The 25,231-nt window shown below is 35.6% G+C and overlaps 1 protein-coding gene across 1 annotated transcript in view; it reads right to left on the minus strand.

The window, feature by feature from the left end:
• Nucleotides 1-25,231, minus strand: part of OTOGL (otogelin like) — a 148,126-nt gene that overhangs the window by 12,543 nt on the left and 110,352 nt on the right. The window contains 14 exon segments of the mRNA XM_065887244.1: nucleotides 2,720-2,760; nucleotides 2,845-2,949; nucleotides 3,460-3,561; nucleotides 5,098-5,205; nucleotides 6,079-6,183; nucleotides 6,891-7,103; nucleotides 8,516-8,701; nucleotides 14,017-14,158; nucleotides 17,440-17,654; nucleotides 20,394-20,583; nucleotides 22,581-22,673; nucleotides 22,766-22,789; nucleotides 23,023-23,165; nucleotides 23,426-23,603. Coding sequence (XP_065743316.1) covers nucleotides 2,720-2,760; nucleotides 2,845-2,949; nucleotides 3,460-3,561; nucleotides 5,098-5,205; nucleotides 6,079-6,183; nucleotides 6,891-7,103; nucleotides 8,516-8,701; nucleotides 14,017-14,158; nucleotides 17,440-17,654; nucleotides 20,394-20,583; nucleotides 22,581-22,673; nucleotides 22,766-22,789; nucleotides 23,023-23,165; nucleotides 23,426-23,603 — 1,845 coding nt within the window.

Raw genomic sequence — 25,231 nt, forward strand, 5'->3', positions numbered from 1 at the left:
CTGCCCTTGTGCCAATCATGCTCTGCTACTTAATAGCTCTGTCATCTAGGGCAGATTACTTAGCCAGTCTGCTCCTCACCTTCCTCATCTGTAAAATGGGGATAATAATACCGTCTGCCTCAGAATTGTTGAAAGAAATAAATGGATCAACATATGTAAAGAGCTTAAAACAAGCTGATGTACAGAAAGTGCTGTAACCTTTAGCTGTTAGTAAATTGCTGTTATGACCAATGCTTAAACTTTTCCCTACTAGGGAAATGGTATAGGTTCTTCTCAAGTGTAGGACTCAGGCTTAAAGTTTCAAGGATTGTATTTTAAACATCAACTTTTCCTGGGTGTGTTTAATTTTCATATGACATCAGTAATAAAAACTAATTTGATTCTTGACACAAAAAAACCCTCAAATTCATAGTAATATATAAAAGGCATTTTTCTCCATAAGCTAATAATATCTCACTTTTTATAGTGCTTTATGAGATGTAAAGTAGTTTCATAGACATTAACGCCTTTGTTGTTTTATGACTTTTAGTCATTATACAATTCTAATGGGATTGGAAATAAAATATTGGAATACAGAGTTAAAAATAGTAATAAATCAAACTCCCCCACTGCATAAATTACTCCAAAAGATTAGATAGTACTTTTTAAAAATATATCATCTTAGGGACTTCCCTGGTGGTGCAGTTGTTGGGAATCCACCTGCCAATGCAGGGGACACGGTTTCGATCCCTGGCCCGGGAGGATCCCACATGCCGCGGAGCAGCTAAGCCCGTGCGCCACAACTACTGAGCCTGTGCTCTAGAGCCCGCGAGCCACAACTGCTGGGGCCCGCGCGCCTGGAACCTGTGCTCCGCAGCGAGAGGCCACCGCAATGAGAAGCCTGCATACTGCGGCGAGGAGTGGCCCCCACTCTCTGCAACTAGAGAGGGCCCACACAGCAATGAAGACCCAATGCAGCCAAAAATAAATAAATAAATAATAAATTTAAAAAATATATATATCATCTTAGACACTGAAACAAATATTTAGCAATTTCAGGAACAATGGGTCAGGTCAATACCTTTGTAGAACAAGGAATGTTAAAAATAAATTGCCTTACATGGGCGTTTAGACACAACCCTTGGTCTAATTCCCGAAGATCTCAGTCTATCATTTACTCTCTCTAGACCTCAGTTTTCTTACTTATAAAATGAGCTAAATATATCTACTTTGTAAAGATTCAATGAAATAATATACAAAACTTGTTATGTAAACTGTGAAGAACTTGAGAAAAATACAATATCAGAATTCCACTCTTTTCTGTAGGTTATGTATATAGTGTATACACAAAATAATCCAAGAGAATTTTTATGAAAGTTAATTGTAAAGCTTAAACATTGTATGCAAATCACAGATGGTAACTCATCATTAGAGTAAATGTTAGATTAATGCTTTTTTTTTGCGGTACACGGGCCTCTCACTGTTGTGGCCTCTCCCATTGCGGAGCACAGGCTCCGGATGCACAGGCACAGCGGCCATGGCTCACTGGCCCAACCGCTCTGCGGCATGTGGGATCCTCCCAGATTGGGGCACAAACCCATGTCCCCTGCATTGACAGGCGGACTCTCAACCACTGCGCCACCAGGGAAGCCCAATGCTTTTTTAAAATACAATTTAATTAATTTATTTGACATACAAAAAGCTGTACATAATTGATGTATACAACTTGACATATTTGGAGATAAGTATACATCATGAAATATCACCGTGCCATAGACCTATCCATTAATTCCAAAAGTTTCCTCCCACTCTCTTATTTATTATTATTATTATATTGTGGTAAGAACACTTAGCAAATTTTGAAGTCTACAATACAGTGCTGTTAACTATAGTCACTATGCTGTACAACAGTTCTCCCAGCACGTATTCATCCCGCATAACTGAAACTTTGCACCCTGCTTTTTAAATGAAACAATGGTATCCTAAGAAGGGTTCTGTTACTTTAAAAACTGCCTCATTTATTCCCCTGAATATAGCCTTTGCCTGAAAAGTCTGAATGAGTTTCTAATGATACACATTGTTTGAGAAGGAAAAGAAAAAGAAAATCTTTGTGAAAGAAAACATGTCTTCTTTGATAAATAAGGCCAGGAATATATTATCTTTCTCAAGTCTTAGAGGCATACCATGGAGGTAAATATTTAAAGAAAAAAAAAAAAGACTTGTAAAGCACCATAACCTCCATCTAATGGTTAAATAAGTGATACCAGAGTCATAATTATTATTTCTAAAAATTAAATTTTTGGAATTTCTGTAAGGTTTGCATGTTCATACATAACCCCTAACAAGGTACAGACAGTTACATGTTTATACCCCCTCCTCCTCTGAAACAGATGCATTGTTAGTGCACTTTCTTAAAGAATCATTGGAAAACCTTTCATTATTGAGGTAATATATTTTCAATACTGTGCTTATTTTAAGACTAGTGAACTTACGTAGATATAAGACTGGTAGATTCAGTCACCAGTGGAAAAAAAAAAACATATTGATTGTACTTTCCTGTCTCAAGTATAATTTAAAATGTTGACTGCTCCCTAAATATCAGAGAAGATTTAATCTACTTCAGTACAACTTAAAGAGAATAATTCCATTAACTCTGAAAAGAAATCAGAAATGAAAGCAATAAAGGAAGAATAAACTGATTTAAATTATATTAAAATTCAATAAAAATATGTGTTCTTACCACTTCACAAGTTGGCACAACAAGACTTTCACAGCTACATTCTAAAAGGCAAAAACCAATGTATTTATATTGATCGTATATATTAATACATTCTAGTAAAACTTTAAAATATGAAAATTAGTTACCACAGTGCCATGTTGGACAACATTGACCAGATACATTTTCTTTCACAAGTTTCATATCTTGTGCACAGTCGAGTAGTGGCGCAGGACAGAGATTTGGCTCACACACTAAATAGAAAAATAACATGAGTAAAGATTAACTTCACGTAGTTGCTAGTTTTCACTAGCTACCATTTAGTTCACCGCCATTACTGATGTGATACATGGACTTGGATCTCCCCAGAGCTGCCTCTTCCACCACCCAATTGCAGTGTGTTGGTAAGGACCGAACAAATGACTCACAAGCACATACAACAACAGTAGTAGAAGAACTAGGACACACTTATCAGGTTAAGAGCCCTGAGAAATGGCAGGGGGGCAAGAAGAGAAAGGAGGTGAAGAGGGTATGGAATCACGTGTATATCTAGAAAGTCTAGGATGATGAGAAAAGTCATAGCTAATCTATTTTGGGGAGGTAACAATACTGTCCAAGAAGCACTCTTAGATGTATGAAAACATTACATGTATTTAATATGCTAGAACTCAACTAAGGTCTCATATAACAGTACAATTAACATGCACTGGCCTTCTTAAATATTGAACATATCTAGATAATTTAATTAGTTAAAATATACTTACCACAGTAATACTGAGGACAACAGAACTGTGTAGTATTAAGATCCACAGTGAGAAATTCTCCGTCAGTACATAGTGGAATAGGTTCAGTGCAGGATTTGCAAACTAAAGGTGAAACAAAAAGGCAAAGTCACAGCTGAGCTAAAAACAAACTAGTTATCAGTTCAGATTACTGTACACATATAAAATCAAAATCAAAATACATTATGTAAAACAAAATAGGAAGCAAGGAAAATAAGGATTTAATAAACGGATCTCCTTATTTAGTCATAAAAACAATAATACTATCTGAGTGTATTGCTTTATACTTTCCAAAGCACAGTGACACAGAAGAGCCATCTTACCAGAAATATAAGGAGTATATTTTGAAATATTATTTTTTTAAATTATTATTATTTATATTAATTATATATTAATATAAATTATATATTAATTATTATTATTTATAATAATAAATTATTTTTTAAAAATTATTTTTAAAATAATATTATTTTTATTTTTAAATATAAGGAGTGTACTCCTGAACAAATTCAGGAGTAATTTGTTCTTACTAGAATCAAAATACCATTGATATACTTATTTTTCTTAATTCACTACTCTGGATCACTCCCATGAATGAACAATGTAGTAGGCACCTGTTCTTCTGAGCTCTTAGCATCCCTCTTCCAACTTTGATAACAACTCTCTTAATGCACTTGAGGAAATGCCTCACCTACGCAGCCTTGGAGTGACTCTTAATAAAGGTGCCTCACTCTTACCAGGCCCATGTGTAGGAAAAACCCACTTTAGACGAATGAGAATGTCTTTCTATAGCATTTGAGTCATAAATAGAGGCACATCGAGACAAGAAACGGATGTTGCTGACTCAATCATTAGTGACTGACACCTAGAGAAGCTGGTTTCCCTTATTCCCAGGGCTTGGCTGAATGCTTCATCTTGATTCTACAAAATCTTGATTCCCCAATTCTCCCAATAATTGGTTGTGCTTAAGCTAGCCAGAATCACTCAGTTGTTGCCACTGCAGTCAAAGAACCTTAAATGATACAAAAAGAAGTGTTTTGATCTACATAGGTTTATCTGAAACCTACATTAATCAACAGCCTTTGATATGATAATTCCTCAGTGAAATGGTAAAGAGACTTCTTTATTTTTCAAAGTCTAGTTCGTCAGAATATTTAGCTCAAATTCAGTCATTTCCCAGGCACCTTTCATTTATTTCTACCATTCTCTTTTCAAGATCATCTGCTTACACAGGATATACAGGAGATGAAGTTTTAAAGAGGTGAGCTGCTTAGCCGTCGTTTATTTCGTTGGTTATTCAGGAAAGCCAGGGCTAAATTTTTCTCTAAAAAGAACTAGGTGCTAGCCTTATTTTTTTTTTTTTTGATTATATTACCTTGATCATATTTTCAATGATATACATAGTCTTTGTCGATAGGGAAAAGTAGTACTAATTGAAATAATTGTCAAGAATCATTTAAAATGCTGTACTTTCTTTTCTGCTATTCTTGTTCAGTTGAATTTTAAGAGTATATCAGCAGAATATTGGTTACCATTGAGTCCCATGAAATTCACATGAAATGAGAGATTTTCCCTAGATCCTCCCTCTTCTTCCAGGAAATGACCTCACAGAATGCTTACCACAGGCAGGAGGAAAGCAGCAAGTCTCTTCCTCTTGAACCTGAAGCATGAACTGGTCTTCTCTGCATTCTGGCACTGCAATTTCGGGGCATTTGAGTGGGTCACATTCTGCAGAAACATTCCAGAGATATTTGGAAATGTGTATAGAGTGAGACAATAAATAAATGAAATAGTGTGGCTCAGTTCTCTTTGAATTTAGTGATAATTAGCTCATTAAAACAATCTTAATCTTAGCGGAAATATATAGGAAATAGCAGGTTATTTATATATAAAATAAATACTTTTACATATAAAATATATGTAAATAGACATTTAAAAAATATATATAACATTCTATTAATCATATATATGATTAATCATCTGTATGTATGTATGTGTGTGTATATATATATACATATATATATATACACACACACATATATGTATATATATATGTGTATATATATATACATATATATGTGTGTGTATATATATATATATGCTAAGATTTTATGGCAGGAGATATATATATAGGATATATGCTATATCTATATATGCTATATGCTATATATATATGTGCTATATATATATGCTATATATATATAGCATATATATATATAGGATATATGCTATATGCTAAGATTTTATGACAGGAGATATATATATATATATATCTCCTGTCATAAAATCTTAGCAGAAATATATAGGAAATGGCAAATTATTTACATTTAAAATATACAAATATATACATTCAAAATACATATTTCCACTGAAATTAAGGTTTTTAGAATGAGTTAATTATATATATATAATAAATAGGTTTAAAGTTCATATATATACATATTTATAAAGAAATTGCAGGTTTTTAAAAAGCTACCTTTAGCAAGACAGCTCTGCAAACAATCTTTTATAATAAATTTCCTTGTAGACACAAAAATGAGAATTTAATCCACTACTCTGAACAGTGAACCTCATTCTTACTTTTCCTAATTAATTACTCACCACATTGGTACTGTGGACAGCAAGAAAGAGGGCTATAGCCAACGATCAATTTTTGACTATTTGTACATGTTGGAATGGCAGTTTCACACAAAGTCATGTCACAGCCTGGAAATAAACAGAAGTATTAAAAAATTTGTGAACACAATTAAAATCCTGTGTTTCTAACTCAAAGCAGGGAAATGATTCTCACTATGCATGTTTTTACACTACAATTAAACCATTCAGCTCATAGAATGGTCATATGTGAAAAGGCAGCAGAGTTAAGGTCACCTATTGTTGTCTTTGACCCCTGATTGTCATAAGTCAAAGATTCCCAGATCTTTTATCTTCACGTATTTCTGAATATTATTATTTGATAATAGCCAGAGTTTTGCATGTCTATTTGCAAAATCAACAAAACTATAATGAGGTAAAACTTGCTTTGAGAAAGTGTAGGTGACATTTATGGCAATACTTTCATTGTTACTTTAACCCCATACATTTTTTTTTTTTTTTTTTTTTTGCAGTATGGGGGCCTCTCACTGTTGTGGCCTCTCCCGTTGCAGAGCACAGGCTCTGGACGCGCAGGCTCAGCGGCCATGGCTCACGGGCCCAGCTGCTCCGCGGCATGTGGGATCTTCCCGGACCGGGGTACGAACCCGTGTCCCCTGCATCGGCAGGCGGACTCTCAACCACTGTGCCACCAGGAAAGCCCCAAACCCCACACATTTTTTTTTAACACCAAGCATCATGCCTGCCCTGCTTTTTCACAAAGAGTATCAACATATTTTGTGGCATTAACAGACTGTTAAGGCTTCAGCCTGCATACATACCGCAAACTTCCTTTGAACAGCAGGTCCACTTATCAATGAAACCCAGGACGACTTCAGCTTCTCGTTCACAAATTGGCGAGGGCTCTTCATCACAATCAGGTTCTATGGGAATAATGCTTCCATTCTCCAAACATTTGTACAGGGCACATTCGTCAATGCCCCCATTCCAAACTTCCCCAGCAGTTCGAGGCTGGTCTTCACTATCAGTGCACGCTTAAAAAGATGGTCAATGTTATATCACTTAGAACCTGGGCACGAAAATAAACCAAGCTGTGATGTTTTGATTTCAGACTGTGACTTGGCCCAGTGACACAGGTAACATGTCACATTATCTACCCTTTCTCAGCTTCTTCTTTTTGTTCATCAGCTACTAGCTTACATTTTTCTTTAATGAAATTTTTATATTCCACAGAAAATATTTTTCCCTTCTACAACTATCTGTAAATTTGCATGTCCTCTTCTATAAATAAGATGATTTGTTAATTTTTTTAATTCATTTTAAGTCTTGTTAATACAATTTATTTAGCTTGAACAAACTTGGTAACATAAATTTTAATTGGTTTTAAAATATCAACTGTTAAAACTGGTATTAGAAAACAAGGTAGTCTCTACCTCACATTAACATGTTTGTCATATCAAAATTCAAAACATTTCAGCTTTAAAATCTAAATGTAGAGAGTAGGCAGTCAAGCAAAATATTATTTAGTGACTCTATTACTTTTATTATGAATGTTTTACATAATGATAAATATGGCCCTCTAGTAGTTCTTTTAAGGAATAATAAAGATAAACGAAGTGACCACCATATTCCCAGCCTCCAGTGAATTTCTCTTACTTTATTTACTACCAAACCAATCTCACAGGTCCCTAAAAACAAATATAACCATGTATATTCTCAAATTCTTCCACAAATACTTTCTTCAGTGGCAAACACAAACTTTTTTCTGAAACAATATATGCATTTCACTTCTACTTGCCTTTCCCTTGAATTACTAGCGTTACTTCTGACCATAACAATGAGCCCTATGATAGATAAAGTACTGCACTGCAGTTTTCTCAGTTGGGCCCTTTTTCATCCACAACCACCACGGAGACAATGTGTCAGGATAAAATGGTTTGAAAATGAAAGTAGAAATACTCAATGTTTTCTCCCAGATAACAACACTTTCTGAAATTTCTTGAGTGTTTATTTTTCTCTAGGCATTGTTACAAAACTCTTTCTATTATTTTATGTATCCCCACACTAACCTTGTGGGATAAGTCCTATTATTTTCCCCATTTTGCAGATGCATAACCTCAGGCTCATAGAGGTAAAGCTGAATCATTAATACGTGAAATAATTGAACTTTCAATTCAGTCCACACACTATTCTCTTCATTCTTAATTTGCCATATTCTTTTCCAGTTATTATAAGCATAAGTAGAGATTAAAACATATCACCACCGAAGTCCCTAATTCTGGTAACTTCAACTGAAATCATATTAAAATCAAATTACCTACTCTCTTCCTTTCCAACACTTAAGGTGACCTTTAATCAGTCTTTCTCAGCACATCTCTCCAAGTTCTAAAAAAGTATTATTTATTTGCTGGGTCCCTAAGATGTCATTTTGTACTTCTCTGCTTACCACATTCTTTCTCTGGAATGCACTGAGTTGACTCTGGCCTGTGAAGAATGGTTCCGTTTTTGCACACACAGTCTTCTCTTAAATCCAGACATGAAGAGTGTCCATAGAACCATCTGTTCAGACATGTTCTTGCTTCACAAGGTCGCACGCAGGGTTGATATTCCTTCCCCTCTGGGCAACTCAAAGCTATAAATAATAGAGGATTTGTGGAATTTGCTAATGATAAAAGTGACCTACTTGAATTCTAGTAAAAGGAAGAAATGTTAGTTTTCTTTCTGAAAATAAATTTTGCACATTTTCAGTCTCCTCAAAGTCCACTTTTCATGTATTACTTAACTATAAATTAGAAACAAAACAATCAATGAATATTTTTGAGCATCTTCCAGGTGTCCAGCTAGTATTATGTTATAGCAGGAAAAATTCATCTGATTTATATCAAATAAATATGACCAAAACACAGCCCAAATTTGGTTGGCATAAATATAGAGTCAACTATTATGAAGTTACTGCTCTGTGCAGTAGGAGGAGATACAACAGTCCACACAGAATAAGCACAGAAACATGTTTTAAATATGCAACTCAACCAAGTCATAGAAACAAAAAATCCCGCGTATTTAGGCTTAATCCTTCACTGTCAAAAGAAACTACCATTGCTGAGCAGTTTCTAAATTATGTTTCAGAAAATTCTTGTTGATTTTCAGTGATCTTAAAAAGTCATACTGTTAAAAAATGAACATGCAGCTGGTGGAGGTGTAAATTGGTAACATCTCAGCAGAGAACGATTGTAATAGTAAAACTGAAGATGTCATATGTTCCCAGTGAATCAAGTAACCCCACTCTTGAATAGTGAGTACCTCTGGGGGAGTAGAGAGAGGAAAGGGACAAGAGAGGGTACACCATGAGCTGCTTTATTTCTGAAGCGGAGTCATGTAGCTGGTGTCTGTGATATATTATTCTTTATCTGTGCATTTTATTCTTTTGGGGGGGGATGAAAACCTTTTATTTTGAGCATTTTAGTAACATTCATTTTGAAAACCTTTTACCATTGAATGGCTATAATTAAATTAACAATATTTTCTGTAAAATGTGCCCAAGATTGTTGAAAAGTTTAATAAAAAATTTGTATGAAGTTATAACTTGATGAGAAAGCTTGAGCCCTATGTATAAAAATGGGCAAAGGATAAATATAAAAGAAAAAGGAAATACAAACATGTATCTGGAAAAATATTGAACCTAGATATTAATCAAAGAAAGCCAGAAAGACTGGTTTCTAGGAAGTAGATATTATGTTAGGAAGAAGGAAAAGGGGGAAGAAAAATCTCCAACCTCTCCACATACAACATGTAAGGACAAGCATGGGAAAGAGAGGCAGGTTGAATGAGGACCAGCAAAGTGTGCTGTAGGATATAAGATTAAAATCCCCTTCAAACCTCTGTGATTTCTTAAACATTTCAATCTATTTTGCTAACTAACATTTGTGGACTAGGTTTCCTTTTGGGAGAATTGAGGCCTACTTTAAATCCATTCATTCATTTATTCGAATTGAAATATGGTTGACGTACAATATTACATTAGTTTCAGGTATACTGCATAGTGATTTGACACTTGCATACATTACGAAATAATCACCACAATAAGTCTAGCAACCATCTGTCCACATACAAAGTTATTACAATATTATTGACCATATTCCTTATGCTGTATATTAAACCGCCTAGGCTTATTTACTTTATAACTGGAGGTTTGTATCTCTTAATCCCTATCACCTATTTCACCCCTCCCCTCTGGCAACCACCCATTTGTTCTCTATTATCTAAGAATCTATTTTTGTTTTGTTTTTTGGTTTTGTTTTTTAGATTCCATATTGAGATCATACAGTATTTGTCTTTCTTTGTCTGACATATTTCACTTAGCGTAATTCCTTCTAGAGCCACCCATGTTGTCGCAAATGGCCATATTTCATTTTTTATGGCTGTGTAGTATTTCACTGTGTATATACCACATCTTCTTTATCCATTCATCTATAGATGGGCACTTAGGTTGTTTCCATTTCATGGCTATTGTAAATAATGCTGCAATGAACATAGGGGTGCATATTTCTTTTTGAGTTAGTATTTCTGTTTACTTCAGGTAAATACTCAAAAGTGAAATTTCTGGACCATATGCTATTTCTAGTTTTTTGAGGAAACTCCATACTATTTTCAATAGTGGCTGTACCAGTTTACAAACCCACAAACAGTGCAGGAGGGTTGCCTTTTCTCCACACCCTCACCAACACTTGTTATTTTTGTCTTTTTGATGACAGCCTTTCTGACAGGTGTGAGGTGGTATGTCATTGTGGTTTTGATTTATATTCCTCTGATGGTTAGTGATATTGAGCACCTTTTCATGTGTCTGTTGGTCACCTGTATGCCTTCTTTGGAAAAAATGTCTATTTAGATATGCTACACGTTTTTTAATTGGGTTGTTTGTTTTTTGATGTTGAATTATATGAGTATTTTGGATATTTTGGTTATTAACCCCTTAGCAGACATATATTTTGCAAACATCTTCTCCCATTCACTAAGATGCATTTCCATTTTGTTGATAGTTTCCTTTGCTGTGCAAAAGCTTTTTAGTTTCATTTAGTCCCATTGTTTATTTTTGTTTTTATTTCCCTTGCCTGAGGAGACATATTCAAAAAAATATTGCTAAGACTGATGATGTCAAAAAAGCATACTGCCTATATTTTTGTCTAATTTTATGGTTTCACAGCCTACATTTAAGTCTTTAGTTGTTTTGAGTTTATTTTTGTATATGGTTTGAGAAAGTAGTCCAGTTTGATTCTTTTGCATGCTGCTGTCCAGTTTCACCAACACCATTTATTGAAGAGGCTTTCTTTCCCCAAATACATCTTGCTTCCTGTCATAGGTTAATTGACCATGTAAGTGTGGTTTTATTTCTGGGCTCTTTATTCTGTTCTGTTGATCTATGTGTCTGTTTTTGTGCCAGTAGCATACTATTCTGATTACTATAGCTTGTAGTATAGTTTGAAATCAGGGAAGGTGATATGTCCAGCTTTTTCTTTCTCAAGATTACTTTGGCTATTTGAGGTCTTTTGTGTTTCCATACAATTTTAGAATTATTTGTTCTAGTCCTGTAAAAAATTTCTTAGGTACTTTGATAGGGTTAGCATTGAATCTCTAGATTTTGGGTAAATGATAATTTTAACAATATTAATTCTTCCAATCCATGAGCATGGCATGTTTCCATTTGTTTATGTCATCTTCAATTTCTCTTATCAATGTCTTATAGTTTTCCAAGTACAAGTCTTTTACTTCTTTGGTTAGATTTATTCCTAGGTATTTTGTTATTTTTGATACAGCTGTAAGTGGGATTGTTTTCTTAATTTCTCTTTCTAGTAGTTTGTTATTAGTGTACAGAAACACAACAGATTTATGTATATTAATTTTGTACCCTGCAACTTTACTGAATTCATTTATTAGTTCTAATAGATTTTGGTGGTGTCTTTAGGATCTCTATGTATAGTATTATGTCATCTGTTCCTTTCCAATTTGGACACCTTTATCTCTTTTTCTTGTCTGACTGCTGTGCCTAGGACTTCTGATACTATGCTGAATAAAAGTGGTGAGAGTGGGTGTCCTTGTTTTTTCCTGATCTTAGAGGAAATCCTTTAGCTTTTCACTACTGAGTATGATGTTGGCTGTAGTTTTCTTATATGTGGTCTTTATTATATTGAGGTATGCTCCCTCTGTACCCACTTTATTGAGAGATTTTTATCATAAGTGGATGCTGAATTTTGTCAGAAACTGTTTTTGCACCTATTGAAATGATTTATATTCTTCAATTTGGTAATGTGGTTTATCACACTGACTGACTGGCAGATACTGAACCATCATTGGCATCCCTGGGATAAATCGCACTTCATCATGACATATGATCCTTTTAATGTGTTGCTGAATTCAGTTTACTAATGTTTTGTTGAGGACTTTTGTTATCTATGTTCCTCAGTGGTACTGGCCTGTAATTTTCTTTTCTTTGGTGTCTTGCTCTGGTTTTTGTTATGAGGGCACACTCCTCTCTAGTCACCAGAGCTGCATGCTCTAGGAGTGCCCCCTATGTAGGCTGTGTGCACGCTTCTGTTGTGGCAGTGCCAACTAATGTGGGTGCGCTGGTAGGCAGGGCTGGCCCCTGGCCTGGTTAGCTGCAATGCCGCAGTGACTAGGGGCCCCTGGAGGGTGGAGCAGGCTTTCTGCATGGCTGTCTGCACAGCCTGGAGGGCTTGCAGCTGGTGCTGACCCACTGGAGGGCAGAGAATCCCTTGGAACTAATAGGCTAGTGGGAGGATCCCAAAACAGTCTTTTGCCAGCGCCAGTGTTATTGCAATAGAATAAGCTCCCAAAAATGGATGCCTCCAGCATCTCCATCCCCAGGGCGAGTCTCAGTTGCCTCCTGCCTCTCCAGTGGGCTCTCCAAGATCAGCAAGTGGTTCTGACCCAGTGACCTTTCAAACTACTTCCTCTGCCCTGGGACTTGGAGCATGGGAGAATTTGTGCACGCCCTTTAAGAGCAGAGTCTGTTTCCTATAGCCCTCCAGTTCTCCCAAACATAAGCCCTACTGGTTTTCAAAGCCAGAAGTTCTGAGGACTCATCTTCCTGGTGCAGGACTTTTAGGCTGGGGAGGACAATGTGGGGCTTGGACCCCTCACTTCTTAGGAAGGACTTCTACAATTGTGATATACCTCCTGTTTATAGGTCACTGACCAAAGGGTGTGGGTCCTGACTATACCGCATCTCTGCCCTTCCTACCCATCTTGGTGTTGTTCCTTCTTTATGACTTTTGCTGTGGAATATCTTTTCTGCTAGTGTTCAGGTCATTCTCATAGATGGTTTCCCTGTAAGTAACTGTAATTTTGGTACGTCTGTTGGAGGAGGTGAGTTCAAGGTCTTCCTACTCCACGACCCCCACCCTTGCTTTAAATTTAGACCAGGATAAAAACAGAAGCTGCTTAAGTGGGAGACCTAACTATAGGTTACACTTACATTCGTTTTATTCTTACAAAATTATTTTGTGGACTTCCCTGGTGGCGCAGTGGTTAAGAGTCCGCCTGCCAATGCAGGGGACACAGGTTCGATCCCTGGTCCGGGAAGATCCCACATGCCGTGGAGCAACTAAGCCCGTGTGCCACAACTACTGAGCCTGTGCTCTAGAGCCCACGAGCCACACAACTACTGAAGCCCACATGCCTAGAACCCATGCTCCGCAACAAGAGAAGCCACTGCAATGAGAAGCCCACGCACCGCCACGAAGAGTAGCCCCCGCTCGCCGCAACTAGAGAAAAGCACGCGTGCAGCAATGAAGTCCCAACACAGCCAAAAATAAATAAATAAATGAATTTTAAAAAATTATTTTGTGCTGTAAAGGAAAAGAAAGAAGTAAATGCAAAAAACTGGACTGTTATTTGAGTGTTGGAAAATATTGTTTGAAGTGTACTACTTACAGCAGTAATCAGGTGTTCTCCATGGAATGCAAATGTCAAACTTGTTACATAGAGCCACATATGCAGAAAGGGCATCACATTCATAGTTCCAAAAATAGGTGTAATTGATCCACATCTTTTCACAAAAGTCTTGTGGTGAAACCTAGAGATACATTGTGCCTTGGGATAAGTTATGTTGTTTTATTTCTCTGAAGGCCCTAAGCTAGACTAAACTATCTGGAGAATCAAAAGGTAGCAAGTTAATATTCATTATAGTTCCTCTTTGACCTTAGATTTTCAAAGCTTCGTAATATTAGATGTCACTTCTGAATTTATAATTTTTTAAACACACAGTTTTAGATAAGATAAATATTGTCTGTACTAATGTACATAAATCTATCTTATAAAGATGGAAAAGAAACAGAGTACGTGGATCTAGCAAAAACCTATTTCTGATATTACATTTTGGGTTACAATCATGTTTTCTATATACTGAATAAGACTTTGATCTATTACAGATAAAACTGGAAACTCCTAAAGCTTTCTGTAATGATACATGGCACTGCCCATTAAATGAGGTTATAAATGCTTCTCAAAAAATTGTGTACTAATATTGAACATTAGTCAAATAAGTTATATAATTTGTCATGCCTCAACTTAATTAGAAACTCATTTTTTCTACAGATTATGTTTCATTTTGATCTAGAGATACCTGAAATCTAAATAATTTAACTTGAAACAACATTCACTCCAATTTTTCTCTGCTCATTTATTCAGCAAACATACTAAGCAACTACATTCAGATGTTAAATTTGGACACAGGTCAAAGTGTCAGATAAAAATACTTAATATTTTTCATATCCTATCATTTTTTCTTCAAGGTCCATATCTATAAAAACTAAGATATTACTTCCTTTTTAGTCTCCTCTGTTGAATCTCCTCAGTTTCCAACCATTTTACTTTTCATGGAATACTTGCTATGATCAACAAGAGCCCCCTACTTGTCAAATCCAGGGAACACCCTGATATTCTAAACCCTCGCCAACCTCTCAGAGGCGTATGATGCCATGCACGGCCTCTGTGTCTTAAAAGCCTCTCCCTTGACTTTGAGAGCACCACACTGGTGCCTTTCCATCTGTTCATTGCTGTCTCCTCTTCCTGATTCATTCTGAGTATTTGTCTAGACCCCTTCCTTGATCGCCCTGTCTACTCACTACAAACGCTCTTCCTGGGCTCACCCATTCCCACAGTTTCTACCGCCATCTTGGGCATTTACATCTTCACCTTGGTTTCTTCATAAGTTAAATAGAGTTAATAATAAACCTACTACTACTTTAGATTGCTGTGAGCTAATATATGGAAAGTATAGAGAGCAGACTCTGGCACATCATACATGAGTTACTGTTATTTTTTAAAACTCCATATACTAATAACTCCCCAAACTTGACCTCTGGCTTCAACTGGTCTCCTCTGAGATCTAGAATAGCTTCAAATTTTTTCTGGGTATTTTTGCCTTGAAGTCCCACATGACTTAATTTTTCCAATATAAAAATAATTGTAACCCTTCTCTACTGAACCCACAAAAGCTGATTCTCCTGTATCCTCCATTCACTTATGCATCCTTTCACGGTTTATTGAGCACCTAACTACTTATCAGGCACCGTACTATTCATGAGGAATATAAAGGTGACTAAAACAGACCTGTTCTCTGCCTTGTGGATCTCATAGTTAAAGCCTATGTGTTGAATCAAGAGGAGTCACCATGCTAAAATAGATCAGAGGAGGGAAGTATTCTAGCTTAGGACACTCCAAGCATAAAAGCCCATTTGCAATAGTGCAACAGTTGAAAGGAGACTGGAATGCCTGGAGCTTAGCCAGTAAGAAAAGTGTAGCACAAGAGGAAGCTGGAAAAGTAGGCAGGCCAAAGCACAGAGGAAATTATAAGCCCTGATAAATTTAGAGCGTATTCTAAGGGTAAGTGAAAGACACCGAAGGATTTTAGGTAGAGAAATAATCCAATTGTGTTTCCATTTTCAAAAGATCATCTGCCTGCTATGTGGAGATTTGCAAATGAGGATGAAGATTAGAAGCGGAAAAACGAAATGTCAAGCATTCCTTCCTTTTGCCATCAGATTCACTGGGAGGAACCTAAGGGAAAGCTGGAGCTATCATAGACTAAATGGTACCCTATGTTGCCTCACTATGCCTTGAATAGTCAAGCTGAAAAGTTTCCTGATGTAATCAACCTTCTAAGTTACCAGTTAAAAATGCAATTTTTGAAGGTCCTTATGCTTTAAAAAGAGATTACAATGACACTGAAATGAGTTAAAAAGTATTTGATTTTTTTTTCATTTTTATATGCATGCATTTTAAAATGTAAACATTTAAAACTTACTTTGTTGCAAATCTCTGAGCAAAACTGAAGCTCCAGAAAGATACACCATTTTTATCCCATGACTTCATATCCTTTGTCTTTTCCCTCAGAGAACTCATAGAGGGCAGGCTGAGAACTATGGCGTCTACGCTTGATGGCCGAACACAGAAAGTCCTAGAGTGAACTCCTTCTGCTTTGACAATTCACTCACTCTCCTTCCCAGACTTCGCCCCTCCGTAAGTCTTGCACTAAGCTATTTCAGTGTTTTCCTAACATGGCCTTTTCCAGCAACCCTGCTCTTGTCATACTGTTTTCTTGGCCTAGGTCTCCCTTCCTCCCTCTTCTCTCCTGGCAAACTCATCCTTCTAAATAATTAAGATGTCTGAAACCCTGGGAAGTCTTCTCCCGACTTGGGTGCCTATGCATCTCCATATTGTATATGTTGATTAATCTGTTCACAGACTTGCCTTCCTTCTAGACTCTTCGAGAGCAAGGAGAGGGTCTTACTCATCTTTGTATCATAGGAGTTTAACACAGTGCCTAGTAGGTACTTGATCTCACTAACTTTTCATTTAATGATACACGAAATGCTGTATTTGTCTGTCTTTTGTCTCTAACAACAGATCTTTTTTTAACGATGCAGATTATTTAAAATATCTACTAGTCACCTAAAGTCAGAAAGTTAGAGACTAATAAAGAACAATTAAATTGTTCTCCTAAGAGGCCAGGAATTGATTAAAGCCTCACTGTCTTGGTTTCTATACTGGGTTATCAAATGGCATTCATCTCTTTCTCCTAGAGGCATTTATTCATAGGACAAAATTTCACTTTTCTTGAAAGCTGTAGATATAGTTCAGAAAAAAAAACATGGGGGGAAAAAGATAATTATCCTTCCTGTTCTATAAGTCAATAAACAGTAAATGATTTTGAATTCCAAAGCGTACTGAGAGGACGTTTGGGGATATACTATTCTCAGTAGAAGAACATCACGGCAAGAACAAGAAGTTATTGGCTTTTCCTCTCAACATGTCTAACATGACAGTTCTGATTTATGGTTGCTTTCAACTTACTTCATTATGGCATGGGATGAAAACTCTTCTATTTAATAACTCAATGCAGTGACTGCAGTCGTGCTCAGTACAATTTCTAAAAGGCCTCCTCGTTGTTACTTCAAATGATTTCTCAATTTCCCAGCTCTCAATAAATAATTCTATGTCTTCCATATTCGTAATGATTGTGCCATTTTGCATCCTTAGATCATCATCTGGATCTTCATTGCAAGTTCCTAAAAAGATGTGTGACATTTAGAAGGAAAAATTTTTTTCCCTTAAACCAAATATAGGCAGCAGAAGTAAATCATCTCAATAACTGATTTAAAATGAATAAATTATTTACTGAATCAGGCACCAAATTTATGTCCTTTGACTTTAACATTGATTGATTTTTTTTTAATTATGTGTCTGATTCTTTGATAAAATAGTATAGAACTGTCTTAACCAGATAAGAAAGAAATTATAATCCTAGAAGTCAAGATATGTTGAAAGATCATAGAAGAAGAAAGAGGAGATTGATTCTGTCCCTACACTCTTCCACTATTACCACTATCTCATAATTTAAGAACTAGTTCTTAAATCTGACAGGGTATTCCCCAGAATAGTAGACATTTTGTGATTGCCTCCTAAGCATCTATTCCCCCAGGAAAACCCTGCCTGAAAACATTAAATTTTTCTCTTCAGGAACTATCTCTGCCCCATTACCTAGCACATGACGCCACTCCAGCAGAGGGCCCTGGTAAGCATAAAGGTAAGCCTTACTCCCTTTCATTAACAACTGTTACAGGTAATCCAGGCATAAACCAGTCAGCTTGTGGCAGTCACTTAGACACACAGATTTGTTCAACATTAGAACAACCATTGTTAAGCTCAGGATTTGACCTGGGGAATTCTAGGACATAGACAATCTCTCTTCCTTGCAATGACATGGCCGATTGATGGCTGTGATGCTGTGACCTGCTATAGCCTCTAGCTTCCTTCAGGGAAGCCAAACTGAGGACAGAGCTTACTTTTTATCTAGTGAAGTGAAAAGCCAAGGGAAGTACAGAGAAATGGGCCTAGGACCCTGATCATACCTTACCTGAATCCCACCCTACTTTAAGACATAATTTTTTCTTAATTCCCAAGGCTCCTAGCTATAAAAGATACGAGTTAAACATTTTTTTCAGGTATCAAATCTTAATCCTCAAGCAGTTATAACAAGATCAATAAAGGTTTCTGCTGCCATAGTTGCCCCACACTTGTAAATATACAGGAGACTGAGTACAGTACAAATAAATAAATAAAGCTCAAGCTAAGTGAGCTATACTGTAAAGCAGCTATGTTTAAAGTCTAAACTCTTCTGGGAAGAGGTATTGGTAGTAAAAATATGTTTTCATTGCAACTCTAGCCACCACTCCTGTGACTTCACAGTGCTATGGAGAACAAGTTGTCAATATAGACCTCCCATTCTGGTGTCCATACTCAGTTTGGGTCACACTCTTGTCCACTACAACTCAATCAGCCAGCACCCTGATTTCCTTTTAACAAACCACCGCTCTCCCATTGTGGAGGTCAGGAAGTTTAGGGGGTGACCCTTGTTAGCAAAAAGGTGACCCTAGCCCCTTCTCTATAGTGACTAGTTAAGAATCCAGTTAGCAGACTGTCTCCATAAAAGCATGAGCTGACAGTAGAGGAAAAGAACCAAACAAACATGAAAATCAAGCAGAAGTTATAGCACACAGAAGTGATAAATCAGAAGAGAAAATATGCATTCTCCAAATCCCTGAGTTATTACTCAATAATATCTATTGGGTTATTATGTATACCCAATACCATGTATATACAATAACTATTTCCACAATGATAACCTAAGTCACCACAGAAGTCTGTGCTGTGTTTAGCATGCTCTAAACAGGCAAGGAAATTGTAAACCATTTTAGCCAAACTTTCCACTAAATGCTTTACATTTTTGAAGAAGAAATTTGGGTATCTCATATAATTTGTTGAGAGCAAGGACTTGGTCTATTTGTTTTGAGTTGTCAGCACCAAGCATAATGCCAGACACTCAGAAGCTGATCCATTAACTTTTACTCAATTAATATTTAGTGAGTTTAAAATAGATGTATTTGTACTAAGCTAATATTTATTGACTGTATTAAGCAATGTGTTAAGTGTTTTACGTTAACTTTCACATTCAATTCTAACAACAATTTTGAAGGTAGATTTTACTATTCCCATTTTAAAGATAAGGAAACTGATGTTCACTTAACCATCTGTAAACGGGATAGCTCTGGCAGACACCAGAGCCAGAATTGTTCTTTTTATTTTGTTATGTACCTAGAGATATTTCTAATTTGTTTCCTTTGGCTTATCACTATGTATCTATGTAACATATTGTGATAAGGAAGTGTAAGATGTACCTTTACACTTAGGTTACACTTATGGAACCTAAGTGTAAAGGTACGTCTAGGCTTTACACTTCCTAAGAAAACTGGGACTAATATTCAGAACACTGTGTTCCCTGTATATAACTTTCAAGATGACTTAACTAAATTTTCTTTGATTTCAAACTTAAAAAAATAAGAAACAAAGTTATTTAAGTCTTTAATCATTCTATGCCTAATTTTTATCACTTATAAATTAACACTAGTGCCTACTTATTGAGGCTACTGTTAGAATTAAATGAGTTAAAGTATGTAAAATAATGCCTGACACTTCATTAATGCGTAATAAAGATGAGCTAGTAGGAATACAAACAGTATTGTAGAAACAGTGGTAAGCATATATTTCCATAAAATACCCAAGTTGAACTGTTATTTCTTGCTTCTAAGTCCATTTACGGAAAGACATTGCTTCCTTCACTATTCACATGGGGAACTGAAAGTTAACATCACTTCTCCAACCCAAAAAATGGGGCAAGAGGGGTCAAGACGGTGTAATGTGAACAGAAAAAAAAAAGAAGAAATAGAGATTTGAAAAGCAGTGCTCACCACAAAGTCCTTCTGTGTAGGATGACAAGTTAAATTGAGAGCCAAAATGAATGTCTATGATCCCTGTAAGATGAGCCCATTTTATGATTAGTCCAGCTGGAGTAGTAATCACATACACTGAACCAGAATCCTCTATGGACAGATCTTGATTTGAAAAAGGCAAAGGTACAGCAATAGAATCCACTTCTACCTAAAATTACATAATGCATTTACACCTATTAGAACAATGTTTATGTTTTAATATACACTCATAAAAATTAGGAAAATTCAGATTATTCCATTTCTTCTGATTTAACGTAAACTATTTTTAAATGCTTAAAAAGCTACTTCTCTGCTGCTGCCACAGTTTCTCACAACTCCTAAGTTCTTTTATTGTTCTTTTGCTGTCTTGCTATAGTCAATATTTGTTCTAACCTCATTGCCCTTTATTTTCTTCAAAACCTAACTTTCTTCTAAGTTATATATGCTTTTTTATGTTTCCCCCAATATATGTTGATTATACCATTACCTCCTAATATAAATTAAAGATAATAAAGTTTTTTTCAGGATGTTTTCTTTAATCTGGGTCCTCTATTTGATCTTCTAAATCAGTGTTTGTTTAATTATAATGTTCATAATAACCATCTGTGAAGCTTGGTAAAGATTAAGATTACCAGAAATTCTACTTCCAAGGTTTGGATTGGATCCTAGATCTTATATTTTTAACACGTTTTCTTGGTAATACTAATATAAGGAATCCAAGGATTTTTACTTTGAAAACAGTGCTTTAAATAACAATGATGACATGGAACCATGAGCTGTAACTAGCAGTAAATTTCTCAGAGTTCTATCTGACTAACCATCCAATTTCTCATCTTTATATCTTCCTCCTCTTGCCACCCTCAAGCTGAAACAGCCTTCTTTGCCTGGTTAATTTCTACTCATTCTTTAACATTTATCTTAGGTGTCACCTCCTCCAAAAATATCCACTTGACCCTCCTATAAACTGCATTTTTCAATGACCTGTATCTCTGTTTCCATGATATCTTGGTCATCACTCTATCACTATAGCTCCTACTGCCTTTTAATTGGCAGATAATGACATTTATGCACCCCACACACAACTGCAAGTTACTTGAGATCAGGACCTGTGTCATTTTATCACATAAACTCACTAAATGATTTTTTAAGTTAACAAGTTTTCAACTGAATACATGACCAGCCATCAGTTCAGCTGAGGCCAAAAATAAGCCCTTCCAACCAAATGTTCACAACAACAGCACGGACCAGGTTTGAGTTTAATTTCCCACCCACTTCCTGTTAATATACCAACCTCATTAAAATCAAAGGTATATATAGAAATTCTCATGTCCAAAAAAGTAACACATTCATATATTTTAAGTTTGACTTAAAGTTAAACTTTCTGATATCTTACTGCATTTTAGGCTTGCTTTAACACTGTTTCCAGTCTAGAATGTATGGCCTGTGCTAACAGAATTATTTCCAGAAAGCATATAACATCTCAGCCATTTTGAGCAAAATCTTTATAAATTTTTTTTTTTATGTTTTTGAGAGACCATGTAGACCTGAGTGAAGCATCCAGCTTATAACTCACTCCTATTTGGTAAATATAATTCCTTTGGATAAAGGTTTTTCCTGTAAAATCAAATGGCTCCTTTCCAACTTTTTAATGGTGCATTGCTCTTCTTCAGTTCATTTCAACAAATTTAAATATTCCTTCATTTTTTTAAGCTATCAGTTAATGGTGTCAACATTTCAAAACTACTCTTTCCCTCTGTTTTTCTCTCAGTAGTCTTCCTTCGGGTGTTCTTGGCTGCTACCCTTTGCAACCTTAGGATCCTCTCTTTCACATCATTTCCACTTTGTCTAATCTGAAACACTAAACATTAACTCTGACACTAAGAAGCTTGGCCACTCATATGATCCAAGAGAGCTGTAGCATGTTTAACATGGCTGTTTCAGTTAACCTCAAAAGGGGAGAAACATTTGCAACAGTTGGCATGTTATGGTAGGAGACATATAACAGTATGAAACACATTTTCAACTGTCCATGAAAAGAATGATTAGACATCATAGCAATGAAATTCCACTGATGTGTTTAATTTCCCCTCTTTTTGGAAATAACTGTGCTTATGGAATTTCTCAATTTCATCCATTATGAGGATATGCTTTACTTTGTGTTCCTACCTTTCTTGCTGCCCGATTGACAAGTACGTTATGTAGAGGTGTGGTCAAATTTAACTTCTTAAAACAAAGTGCAGAGATTCTTCCAGAGGAAGCCTTAATTTGAAAGAAAATTGCAACTTTATGTAGTTAAACATAATTTTAGCAATAAACATAAGTAATTCACTAGACATTTTGCAGATACTCACTAGCTTTTTAAATGAGTTTCCATTCTGAAAGAAAAAACATTTAAAAAAAATACATTACTTGACTTTTAAAAACACTATTTGGATTAATACTATATGCCTCTAAATATATTCACATGAAACACGTTTTGTTTTAAGTACCAGAAGATAAACCTCAGTGAGTTGTTGAGTCCTTTCTTACTCTGGGAATACCTAATGTTGCAACATACTTCTGCTACTAGATTTATGAAGAAATGACAAAAGAACAGATTATGACTTACCTGATTCATGGAACATTTTTCAATATGAGCAACTATAACTTCTCCAGGAATTCTTACTAAGATATAAGAAGCCATACTATACAATGCTGCATTATTTCCATCAAATGTAATAATGCTGAGCTCTGACAACATGGAACACCGACCTAAAAAGTGGTAGAGAGTAGATTTAGTCTATTAACTAATTATTTGTATTACAGTAATAACTGCTCCTTTAAAAACATCTTTTAAATTAGTCTCCTTATGTTTGACAAAAAGCAACTCTAAAAGTTACTGGGAATCAAAATCATAAATCAAATGAAGAAAGTTCAACAATAACTTTGTCTTGATGAGGTGATTGCTTCAAAAAAAAATAATAATCTCCCCCGATTAAAAATTCATTGCCATGTAAGGAATGCAGACTTACACGGACATTCCCACTCAGGGCAGCAAATATCTCTGTTCACTTGAACAGCTCTTCCCCGGAAACCACAGTCAGGCATTTCTATGTCCTTTGGGCAATTAAGAGACCAGTTGTACAATTTCCATTCCATATCAAGGCATATATATTGGGTACAATTATAAACAGGATCAAATTCTTGAGGCTGTTAATAAAAAAGAAAATTAATGCATATTTTTCCATTTTCAACTAATGTTTTAAGTTTCCCATTCACATTGCTTATAGTGTACATTTCCTAAATACAAAAGCTTTTGAAAGATGAACAACTAAAATCTCACTACAGCTTTTTGTTGAGGTATCCTCTCTGAAATATTCAGTATGAACTTCATTTAAACTTTACCTTAATATTGATTTGACTATCAGAATTGTCCAGATACCCAACTTCTGAGCAAACTGAAGTCTTGTCCTAAATTGCCTAGATTAGTGCTTTGCAAGCAGACTTATACAGTGGCAGTCAACCTTTCGTATTATGTTGTATAAAGCTAGTATATGATTAAGACTTCTGTTGAGGTCAGTTTTAAAAAAATTACAACTTAATATTATCCATATATTCCATTAAAACTCAAATGTGATATCAGTTTGACAGCACCTGGGTAGAATCATAAATTACTTTTTATATATAGCTCACAGACTTCTAGATAAATAAATAAAAAAATAAATAAGTGGTAGATTTTTTTATAAATTACATTCTATATAAATTATAGTAATAACTATAGCAATGATAAATAATATAACACTTATTACGCTCCAGACGTTGTTCTAATTAGTCTATTTTATTCCCGCAAAAACACCCTCTGAGGTAGGAGCTAATATTTTTCCCTATTTCTCAGATAGAAAATCAGGTTTAAGGTCAAATTAACTTGCCCTGAGTTTCACAGCTAGTAGAGTCAGAACTTAAATTCAGGCATTGTTGCTCTGAAGACCAGGGCTCTTAACTACTACTCTATACTGCATCTCAGGGGATGGAGGAAGAAAAATTAACATCTATTTAGCACCTATTATATATCATGCACTAATAAAGTAGCTTTTTTCATTTAATTCTCCCTGAATTTTGTGGGTCAGTTTATATCATTCCAGTGTTATACATGATAAAAAACAAGAATAAGAGAGGGTAAATAGTTTTCTAAATAGTGAGACTATTAAGAGAGGACTTCTCAATTTAAAAGCCAAAAGTAGGCAAATAGTCAAGTTCAGTCTCGCAAAATTTTCTGTGTATAAGTTGTATCAACTCCCAGAAAATGAAAGGAGATAGAGGAAAACTGAAACGCCTAAACAACACCTAAACCACCTAAAGAATCTATACCTTCCACTCTACTGAAAGAATCTTTAACAAGGTCACCAATGAACTCCACATTGCTAAATTCAATGATCAATTCTCAGACCTCATCTGGTTGACCTGTTAACATATTTAGTATAGCTTATTACTCCATCTTGCTTAATATTTTCTTTTCTTGGCTTCCAGATCACCTACAATCTCCTCCATTTTCTCCTAGCTCAGTGGTTAATATCCTTTGCATGTTTGTCATTGTTTCTCAATCTGTTGAAGTTGTAGTGGCCCTTCTCTCTTCCCTGTCTTCACTCAATCCCTTTGTGATCTCATCTAATCCCACAATTTTAAATACCCTTCATCCACTGAGAATTACAAAAATTTCATCTTAACTTGATTTCTACCCTAAACTCCACTTGTGTTCACCAGATCTGTGTACCCATAGCTTTTTGATGTCTAAGAGGAATCTTAATCTTTACGTGGCAAAACTGAACTCCTGACTCTAC

The sequence above is a fragment of the Phocoena phocoena genome, chromosome 11 (assembly GCF_963924675.1).
Source record: "Phocoena phocoena chromosome 11, mPhoPho1.1, whole genome shotgun sequence".
NCBI lineage: Eukaryota > Metazoa > Chordata > Mammalia > Artiodactyla > Phocoenidae > Phocoena > Phocoena phocoena.